Below are 9,399 nucleotides of genomic sequence, written 5' to 3'. Positions count from 1 at the left end.
ATTCCATTTATATGAAATGTCCAGAACAGACAAATCTATATGGAGAGCAGCTAGATTTGTGGTTGCTTATGCCAGGGGAGGGGATTTATTTCTCTACCACCTTTGTGAGAGAAAGCTGGTAGATCTTTGTGGACATGGTTTCTGGATTGGGAGAAAAAAAAAATTTTTTTTAACAGTTCTCCAGCTTGAACCTGCTCTCCTGGGGTGCGCCCTTCTCCCAACTCAAGCTGCTTCCTGAACTCTTTCCCACACTCAGCTTTCTCTTCCTTCACCTGCAGGAGTTTGAAGACAGCAGGAGTTTGAAGTCTCCCACGGTAGCTTCCTCCCACCTGCCAGCTTGGGCTTGGGCCCTTAGGCAAGCTGCCCCTTTAAGAGCACCCCCCCCAGCTCCTCCCTCAGGCCCGTGACCGGATTTCCCCATCAGGGCCCCTCCCTTTAAAGCCACGGCTCCATCTTTCTGACTGGCTGTGTACAGAGACCCAAGTACCCACCGCCGAGGGGGCCCTGGGTGCTGAGAGTCTGCGCAAGTGGGCTATGACAGGTGCACGTGGGACATGGAACCACTTCCCCGGGGCTTAGGAGGGGCCCGGAGCGGGGACAGGGTGGATCCTGGGATGCAGCAGAGCCACCCAGGAGTGGGCAGGACATGTCATTGAGCAGCCGCTGTGTGCCAGGCACTGTGTCAAACCCTGTCTATATCTTCTGCGAAGCTGTTATTATTCCCATTTTACAGACAGGGGAACGGAGCCCAGAGCAGCTGGCTGACTTACCCAGGGCCCTACGGCTAACCAAGTGTCAGAGCCAGTGTCCGACCTCAGGTCAGTGTGACTCCAAGGCCTTGATGTTGTCTCCTCTGCATCACCTGCCTGATGGGTCCCGGCTTCTTCCCAGACTTCCTTTTTCCTGGGTTTCTCGTGCGGTAGAGGGGGCTTAAGGTGAGGGAGAAATGGGTTATCCTCTCCTCCCCTCCAGGACCAGAACTTGGGTCCCTTCCTCCTCCCAGGAGCTGCTTGGAGATGCTGCTGCTGCTGCTGTTCCTTCTCCTGCTGCTGCTGCTGCCACTGCTGGCCGTGCTCTGGCAGCGGCAGCCCCAAGATGCCAGGCTGTCCTGGCTTGCTGGCCTCCAGCACCGTGTGACAGCAGGGACCCTGTGCTGGGCGGCCGCCTGGCAGCAGCGGAGACTAGAACAGAGCACACTGCACGCGGGCCAGAGCCAGCAGCAGGCCCTGAAGTGGTGTCTGCAGGGAGCCCAGGGGCCCCGCGGTCCCCTCAGGGGGAACACAGGTGTGTTTCCAAGGGGCTGGGGAGGTGGCCCCAAACAGATAGAAACCCCACAGGATAGTCAGATTTCAGAACCCAAGGATTCCCTCTCACCTTCTACCGCCAGCACAGAGGGGCCCAACGCAAAGACCCTACCCAGGCTCAGGATTGTTCAAGATGAATTTTCCATTCCTGGGCCCCAGTAGCCCCGCTCAGCCTAAGCCTATGCTGGGTTCCTTATTAAGGGTCTCACCCATCTTGCCTGAAACTCTTGGGAAACTGTGGCTTCAGGACGAGTTTATGATGTCTTTGGGCTACAGATACAAGCACCTTCCGGAACCATCTCCCACTGACCAAGGCCAGCCAGGCCCAAGAGGAAGAAAGTGAGGGGCAGCTCTCGCCTCCTACCTCAACCCAGTACTACGGGGAGGCCTCTCTGCAGGTAAACGGAGAAGGCTGGAGCCTAGCCCCATTAGAGACCCCTACTTGCAGCCAAACCCTCCCAGCAGGGTGGGCAAAGAACCCCCAAACTGGGGGCTCGGGGACTGGCTCAGGCCCAGGGCCAACACCCTCTCTTGTCTCCCTCCAGGCCACCTTGCTGGGTCTGGCAGCCCTAAACAAGGCCTATCCAGAAGTGCTGGCTCCGGGAGGCACCGCCTGTGTGACCCCTACGTCCCCCTGGCCCTGCCCTCTCCCCTGGCCTTGGCGTGCCTTGGGCCAGGTTAGCGCCCCTGGAGCCAAGCACCCTGGGGCCCTGCTGCTGAAGGCACTGAGGTCCCCAGGGCTGCGGGCACTGGAAGGTGGGACAGCGGCCGAACTCCTGGATGTCTTTGTGGGCCTGGAGGCGGATGGCGAAGAGCTAGCTGAGACAATAGCTGCCGGGAACCCGGGGGTGCCTCTCCCCAGACGGGCAGCTGAGTTGCGGGAGGCCCTAGAGCAGGGGCCCCGAGGACTGGCCCTTCGGCTCTGGCCGAAGCTACAGGTGGTGGTGACTCTGGACGCAGGAGGCCAGGCCGAGGCTGTGGCTGCCCTGGAGGCATTGTGGTGCCAAGGGCTAGCCTTCTTCTCCCCGGCTTACTCTGCCTCTGGAGGTCAGCAGGACTCAAGGCTAGTGAGCTGGGGCAGGGGGCAGAGGTCACACGGCTAGCTGCCAAACACTGAGCCCTACCTAATCATTTAATCCCCCCAACACCAACAGCTCCGTTTATACACATGCAGAAACTGAGGCTCATAGAGGTTAAGAAACTTGCACAAATTCACACGGCGCCAGCATTTGGCGCCAGGTCTGCCACCCGCCGAACCACCGCCTCCTCCCAACTAGGGCCTCAGAGGTGGCACACTGAGCCTGGGGGAGCCAGGAAGGAGGGGTGGGAGGGCAGCAGTGGGAACAGCTGCTCAGAGAACTGGGGCCTGGGGGCCCGGGGGAGGGGCTACTGCCTAGCAGAAAGCAAGGGCACCGGCCACTGAAGGGCTGCTTGCTCCCCACAGGGGTGGTGGGCCTGAACCTGTGGCCAGAGCAGCCCCGCGGGCTCTACCTTCTGCCCCCTGGAGCTCCTTTTATTGAGCTGCTCCCAGTCAACAAAGGAGCCCAGGAAGAGGCTGCCTCTACCGTCCTGCTGGCCGAGGCCCAGAAGGGCAAGGAGTATGAGCTGGTGCTGACCGACCACATCAGCCTTACCAGGTGATCGCCTGCCCACCCCTCTGGGACCCTATCGAAGGCCAGGGATATGAGCGAATGGGCCCCTGGGGCTGACCTCGCCCCCCACTCCCCCACCTGTCAGGTGCTGCCTGGGTGATGTGGTACAGGTGGTTGGTGCCTACAATCGGTGTCCAGTCGTCAGGTTCGTCTGCAGGTACGTGACCCCCTGGGGAGCTGAGGGGCCGTCCTTGTGCCCTAGGCTCCTCTGTCTCCTTCCTCCTCCCCAGGCTGGGCCAGGCCCTGAGTGTGAGAGGAGAAGACATTCGAGAGGATGTGTTCTCTGAGGCCCTGGGCCGGGCTGTCGGGCAGTGGCCAGGGGCGAAACTGTTAGACCACAGCTGTGTGGAGAGCAGCATTCTGGGTAAGCTTCTCCATCAGCTCCTGCCCCCCATTCTTGAGTTGGCTGCCCCCCATGCCATTCCATGCGGATGGAAGAACTTTAGAAAAGAGGTCAGAAGACGTGGCCTCTTTGGTTGCTCCTAACACAAGTCCTAGCTCACTCAGGTCTAACTCCCATCCCTCCTGCTGCAGTCTCTCCCCCTTTCCCTTCCGGGCCTGCTTCATATTTACGATTAGGTTTTGGGTTCCTCTCCATTTACCCTCCTCTCTACCAAGGGATTCCTCTTCTCCCATGAACCTCAGAGGAAGGTGGAACAGGTAGGAGCACCGGCATTGGCGTTGGGAGCTGCCTTGTTGACAAAAGTGTGTGAACATGGGGGTTTGTCTGCAGATTCCTCCGAGGGCTCGGCTCCCCACTATGAGGTGTTTGTGGCGCTGAGGGGCCTGAGAAACCTGTCAGAGGAAAATCGAGACAAGGTAAACAAGACAGGGATAGGACAGGACGGGACTGCGTGTCTCCTTTACCCTGCATGACTCCAGGTGCCCTGGGCGCAGTGGAGTGATGGGGAGGAGGGGGGCAGGGAGGAGAGCTTCCCTGAGGCTCTGGGAAGGGAGAGATGAATTCCACAGACACATATGGACACATGAAACACCTACCACACATACCCTGGGCACCATCAGGCATCCCTCATCCACATGCCACACAGCTACACACCAGCCTCACTCAGGCCGTTCTGTTTCCAGCTTGACCACTGCCTTCAGGAAGTCTCTCCCCGCTACAAGTCCTTGCGGTTCTGGGGCAGCGTGGGCCCTGCCAGAGTCCACCTGGTGGGGCAAGGGGCCTTCAGAGAACTCCGGGTGGCCCTTGCAGCCTGCCCTTCGTCCTCCTATCCTCCTGAGATGCCCCGGGTCCTTAGGCACAGGCACCTGGCCCAGTGTCTGCAGAAAAGGGTGGTGTCCTGAGCTGAGAGGCCTGCCCACTGCCCCATCCCCCTCATAGGCCACTTGGTACATTCCTCTGTGGCCTCTCTGGATGGGAAGTCTTGGCCAGGGTCTTCGACTCTGTGCTGCGTGACAGTTGCCCATCAGAACCCCAGGCCTGAGGGAGGTCTAAGCTGTTCAGCCCGTTCTGAGGAGCCCACGTCAACTGGCCCCTGCAGTGCCCTCCCTGAAGTCCCGTGGCGCCCTCCGGAGGACACTGCTAGAGTTCCCACATACTGCCGATGTCTCCTGTGTCTCCAGGCCCAGTCACTGGGCAGGCTGGACGTGTTAACCGTTAATGTTCCCCAGGAGCGGCCCTCAGTCAATAAGAGACAGGAGTCAGAGAAAGAGACCTCAGCATCACTGTCCCTGAGTACAATTCTCAAGTGTCTTCTGCACCGGTTGCCCGTAGTGGTAACCCTCTGATTAACACAATTCTTACTGGTTTTCCTTCCACCCTGCCCATCCCCATGTTTTCATGTGCTTTGTAGGATTACCTCCCAAATAAACCACTTGCACCCAGATTCTGGACTCAGGGTCTGCTTATGGCGAAACTGTAGTAGTCTCATTCGTCCTGCTCTTGCTGCAGGCTGGCTTCCCCCACCTTCAGCTCTGGACACCAAGGCTTTCCCCCCACGCTCCACTCCAGGTTGGGGTAGGTCTTGGGGACCCCTACCATGGCCTAGGTCAACCCAGAAGACCCAGAGCCCACCTCTCCTCCCTCTCTCCACTCCAAGCTTACCGTAAATGGGGAAGGACTGCTCCTCAACTTAGCTGGCTTAGCACAGGTGCCTGTCTGGCCCAATACCCACAAATCACCTCCATGGGCAGGGGCTATACTGCAAGTCAGGAAGTATCACAACAGGAAGCAATCTCAGAGACCATTTGGGTTAACTGCCCATCTTAGCAGTGGGGAAACTGAGGCTTCCTGAGGCTGTGAGGCTTGCCCAAGGCCCCACAAGCTCCTGTTAAGTAACACAGTCCCTGTTCCTGATCAGTTGCCAAGTCACCAGTTCTACCTCTGAATTACTGCTGGATTCCATGCCCCACATCCAGGCCACCCAATCCCCCATCAACCCCACAACTTCTTCCTGCTAAAACCCTCCTGTGGCTCCCCAGTGGCCACAGGATTCAGACCAATCAGCTTAGCCTGCAAGACCCTTTGACCCACCCTGGCCCTCACTTACCTGTCCAGCCACCTCTCCCCTGAGAAGGAAGCCACAGCTATGATGACCACACCCTACTATCCTGCATGAGCTAAGCACTGTCACCTCCAGGTCTCTGCTCAAGCTGTGCCTTCTGTGGAATGCCTCCTCCCCAGTCTTAGCTGATGGAAATCTACTTGGCATGCAAGGCCTTTTTGGGGTCCTTTCTCCCACGAAGCTATCATTATGCTAGGTTGCCTCCCCACCTGGACTTTGGAGCTCCTGGAAAATTGGGCCATGTCTGATGCACACTGTCCCTCCAGTGCTGTGCAGGGCCTGGCTGAGAGCAGGTGCATAATGGACATGCCCTGAATAAAAGAGACTCTGGCTTGGAGATGGCGCGGTCCTCCCCGCCCCGGGTCGTTCACTCTCTCCTATGGTGGGATTGGGACTCTATCCCCTACTCCAGGCCACCTGAACAGGAGGGAAACTGGGCAGGTCCAAGAACAACACCAGGTTTGGCTGTTTCCTCCCCCTACCCAGGCTGAGTTTTCAAGCTTTTCCCCCTTGGAGGTTCGTGGAAGGGGCAGAGGGAAGGAGAGAACTGGGGGAAGGGAGAGGTGTAAGAAGACTTTTCCATTAAGGAAGAGGGCCGTGGAACCTGACAGACCCCAGGGACAGCAACGAGGAGCTAGGCCTGCTGCCTAGCTGCCCTCCCCCCACCACATACACCATGTGGAGAGTGGGTCTCACAGCTGCCTTCTCTCCTGCCCTAATTAGCAGTTGCCCCCCCCCCACCCGCCCCAAACACACATACATTGTCCCAGGCCAGCGCCCCAGCCAGGGCCTCTTTTGTGCTCCCAGATTCCTGGGTGCAAGGTGGCCTCATTAATGCCCGGAGACCGCCCCATCTCCAGGGAGCAGGCAGACAGACAAGGGGGGGACCCTGGGCACAGTGATCGAACTCCCGCTTCTGAGAGCCTTGGCGGCCATTCTTTGGGCCCAACCTGGAGACGGCTGCCCTGTGGGAGGCTAATCTTAGACTTGCCTTTGTCTGGCCCCAGAGTAGACGCAAGTACCCGTCTGTCCTGCACCACCTCAGAGCACTATAAACCCCAGGCCCTTGATCAGTGGTCACAGTCAACGGCCTCAAAGTTCCTGGCTATTTGGACCACTGCAGACAACACCTTTCTTGGCTACCCCACTCTGAGCTCCAGACGTCATGAACCCTCCCTCTACAAAGGTAAAGATACCTGGGGATGGAGGGGTAACTCATCATCCCAGGGGGGCAATGAGACTGCTTGCTCAGGGGGCTGGAAAGAAGTCTGAGATGTCTCTACTCTTGGTCTTTTCCCGGGGGGGGGGGGGGAGGCTCTGAGGCAGGGGACTGGGTGGGGCCTTGGTGGAGGGTCGGCCTCTGCTAGCATGGGACTGTGCCCAGCTCCTGAGAGCTCATGTATCAGGTGCTGTTTGCAGTCTCTCATGTCCTCCTCCTGGCAGCCTGCACTATAGGAATTACTTAACCCGTTTACAAGTGAGGAAGTTGTGCCCATAAGAGGGTAGGAAACTGGTGCAGAAGCCACAGAATGCAGTTTCCCCTGTGAGGGAGCAGGCAGACAAGACAACCTGGATCCTGCCGGTCCTTGACTGCACCCCAGTCCTTGGTTTGCCCATGTTGGGACTATACTGGGTCTGTTTCCCTGAGTGAACAAACTTCCGGTGCAGACTCACACACCCTGTTTTCAGGTGGAGTGGTAAGCGCTCTAATGGGGGTAACGAGAGACTTAAGGGTACCCAGAAAAGAGGGAATCACTCTGCCCAGGAGTCTCAAAGGGCTTCCTGGAGGAGATGGTGTGCTGGGGCTTGAGAGATGAGTAGGTAAAAGAGCCAGAGAGGAGCCCTCTAATACAGTCTTGCAGACAGAGGCCGGGGAAACTAGGGGACGCAGAGTGTTAGGACCGCAGGAGGGAGGGGGCGCAGAACCAAGTGGGCGGGGCCTGGGCCAGGGGGCTGAAGGTGGGCGCGGCGGGAAACCCGCCGCCCCCCCCCGCCCTCCCCCCACCCCAGCGCCTGGCCTCGCGTCTCTCTAGGTCCCCTGGGCCGCCGTGACGCTGCTGCTGCTGCTGCTTTTGCTACCACCCGCGCTCCTGTCGCCGGGAGCGGCAGCGCAGCCCCTGCCCGACTGTTGCCGCCAGAAGACGTGCTCCTGCCGCCTCTACGAGTTGCTGCACGGCGCGGGCAACCACGCGGCCGGCATCCTCACGCTGGGCAAGCGGCGGCCGGGACCCCCTGGCCTCCAGGGCCGGCTGCAGCGCCTCCTGCAGGCCAGCGGCAACCACGCAGCCGGCATCCTGACCATGGGCCGCCGCGCAGGCGCAGAGCCAGCGCCGCGCCCCTGCCCCGGGCGTAGATGTCCCGCCCTGGCCGCTCCCTCTGCGGCGCCTGGGGGAAGGTCTGGAGTCTGAGCCGTTGCTCTGGCCGGGTTCTGACCCTGCCCTCTCCTCGCTGCCCGCCGGGTGTCAGCCCTCAGAAAAAGGGCAATAAAGACGAGTCTCTGTTAGTGAAGCTGGTCTCTGTTCCTTTGCTGTCGCATCCCGTCCTGCAGGGGGCGTGAGAGTCTGTAAAGAGCCCGAGGGCCTGGCAGCCCGGCCCTGGAGCACCTCAGCTCTGGCTGGTAGAACACAAAACACAGAGCAAGGAACTGTGCTAGGCCCAGTGGTACGGAGAGAAACGCACGTGTGCACGCTTGGAGGGGGAGGAGGGGGGGCAGACTCATCTCTCAATGCTCTCTCCTCGTCATTCTGTATCTCGACCTTTACAGACAGACAGGGATGGGAGGTAGCTAGGAATGTTGCACAGAGGAGCGGAGTCTGGCTGGAAAGGGAGAGGAGCCAAGCTTGCTCACAAGACCGAGAATTTGAGATTCAACATGAATTTTCCCGAGTGGCTGCAGCACGGGGTTGACGGTGTGGGGCGCGGGGAGACGCTGGAGGCGAGGCTCTTAGGTTCCTGCAGCCTGGACTGTGAAGGCTTTATACTTCATTCTGTAGGTACCTGGGAGTCAGGAGTTCTTAATCAGAAATGGGGCAAGATTTTCCTGCAACTTTAGCCGAATGCACCCCCCCACCCCCAATTCATATGTTGAAGTCCTAACCCCCAGCACTTCATAATATGACCTTATATAGAAATAGTAGATATAATTAAGATGAGGTCATACTGGAGTAGAGTGGACCTCTAATCCAATATGACCAGTGTCCTTATAAAAAGGGGGAATGTGGACTTACAGAAACACACACAGGGGGAACCCATGTGAACATGAAGACAGAGGTGGAGTGATGTATCTACAAGCCAAGGGACACCAAAGATTGTCAGCAACCCACCAGAAGCTAGAAGAGAGGCATGGAACAGATTCTCCCTCACAGCCTTCAGAAGGAACCAGCCCTGCCTTCTCTTGATCTTGGACTTCTAGCCTCCAGAACTGAGACATAAATTTCCGTTGTTTAAGCCAGTTTGTGGTACTTTGTTATAGTAGCCCTAGGAAACTAATATAACATCCAAAAGTAGAGACACAGAAGGATGTGGGACTTTTAAGCAATCTAACATTCCAGATAATGCCCAGGTCAGACTTGGGGATGAGGAGCACTGGTGAGGGCCTGAGATGACCACCAGCCTATCTTCCCATTCTCACTGGCTTTAGCTGCTTTGTTCTGGAAAGCAGCCACCCTAATCCACCACCCTCAGCTGCCCCCCACCCACCCCCCCACCCCCGCCCGGTGATTTTCTGCTTTTGTAGTGAAAAAGTCCGATGTCTGGTCTCACCTGGGTCCTTCTTGCTGCTGCACTGGTTCCCTCTTGGAGAAGATGGAGCTCAAAGACCACCAATACACCTTTAAAGATTTGCAAACTGCCTCTGCCTAACTTGAAACTATCTTTCTCAGCCCCCAACTTGCCTCCAGCCTCTCTTCCACTTGAATG

At 58.1% G+C, this 9,399-nt stretch overlaps 2 protein-coding genes across 5 annotated transcripts; both read left to right on the top strand.

The window, feature by feature from the left end:
- The first annotated feature begins 430 nt into the window (after window positions 1-430).
- Window positions 431-7,605, top strand: GHDC (GH3 domain containing). 4 transcript variants are annotated; one of them, XM_047093535.1, is made up of 12 exons: window positions 552-818; window positions 973-1,284; window positions 1,581-1,702; window positions 1,850-2,351; window positions 2,749-2,941; window positions 3,042-3,113; window positions 3,187-3,320; window positions 3,690-3,775; window positions 4,869-4,934; window positions 6,489-6,667; window positions 6,925-7,178; window positions 7,515-7,605. In XM_047093535.1, exons 1-10 carry the CDS (start codon window positions 647-649, stop codon window positions 6,534-6,536), a joined length of 1,707 nt encoding a protein of 568 aa, XP_046949491.1. In that variant the 5' UTR covers window positions 552-646; the 3' UTR covers window positions 6,537-6,667; window positions 6,925-7,178; window positions 7,515-7,605. The 4 variants fall into 4 exon arrangements, with proteins under 4 accessions (XP_046949493.1, XP_046949491.1, XP_046949492.1 ...); XM_047093536.1 differs by lacking the exon at window positions 4,869-4,934; XM_047093537.1 differs by lacking the exons at window positions 4,869-4,934; window positions 6,489-6,667; window positions 6,925-7,178; window positions 7,515-7,605 and adding exons at window positions 431-541; window positions 4,043-4,803 and having other exon boundaries at window positions 734-818; window positions 1,004-1,284.
- Window positions 6,550-7,981, top strand: HCRT (hypocretin neuropeptide precursor). Its single transcript, XM_047093538.1, has 2 exons — window positions 6,550-6,667; window positions 7,515-7,981. The coding sequence occupies exons 1-2, from the start codon at window positions 6,647-6,649 to the stop codon at window positions 7,887-7,889; spliced, it is 396 nt and encodes a 131-aa protein (XP_046949494.1). The 5' UTR covers window positions 6,550-6,646; the 3' UTR covers window positions 7,890-7,981.
- Window positions 7,982-9,399: the final 1,418 nt, after the last annotated feature.

The sequence above is a fragment of the Lynx rufus genome, unplaced genomic scaffold, assembly GCF_022079265.1.
Source record: "Lynx rufus isolate CCGP_SWC_20201006 ecotype Redwood Valley unplaced genomic scaffold, mLynRuf1.p SCAF_34, whole genome shotgun sequence".
Taxonomy (NCBI): Eukaryota; Metazoa; Chordata; class Mammalia; order Carnivora; family Felidae; genus Lynx; species Lynx rufus.
This window is presented reverse-complemented; position numbering and strand designations above follow the sequence as displayed.

Excerpts from the sequence above, each read along its gene's own strand:
- GHDC (XM_047093534.1), top strand. The coding sequence starts at position 647 with ATGTCATTGAGCAGCCGCTGTGTGCCAGGCACTGTGTCAAACCCTGTC. Across the intron at positions 1,703-1,849 it reads ACGGGGAGGCCTCTCTGCAG|GCCACCTTGCTGGGTCTGGC; the intron begins GTAAACGGAGAA and ends GTCTCCCTCCAG. Across the intron at positions 3,776-4,042 it reads CAGAGGAAAATCGAGACAAG|CTTGACCACTGCCTTCAGGA; the intron begins GTAAACAAGACA and ends TTCTGTTTCCAG.
- HCRT (XM_047093538.1), top strand. The coding sequence starts at position 6,647 with ATGAACCCTCCCTCTACAAAG. Across the intron at positions 6,668-7,514 it reads TGAACCCTCCCTCTACAAAG|GTCCCCTGGGCCGCCGTGAC; the intron begins GTAAAGATACCT and ends GCGTCTCTCTAG.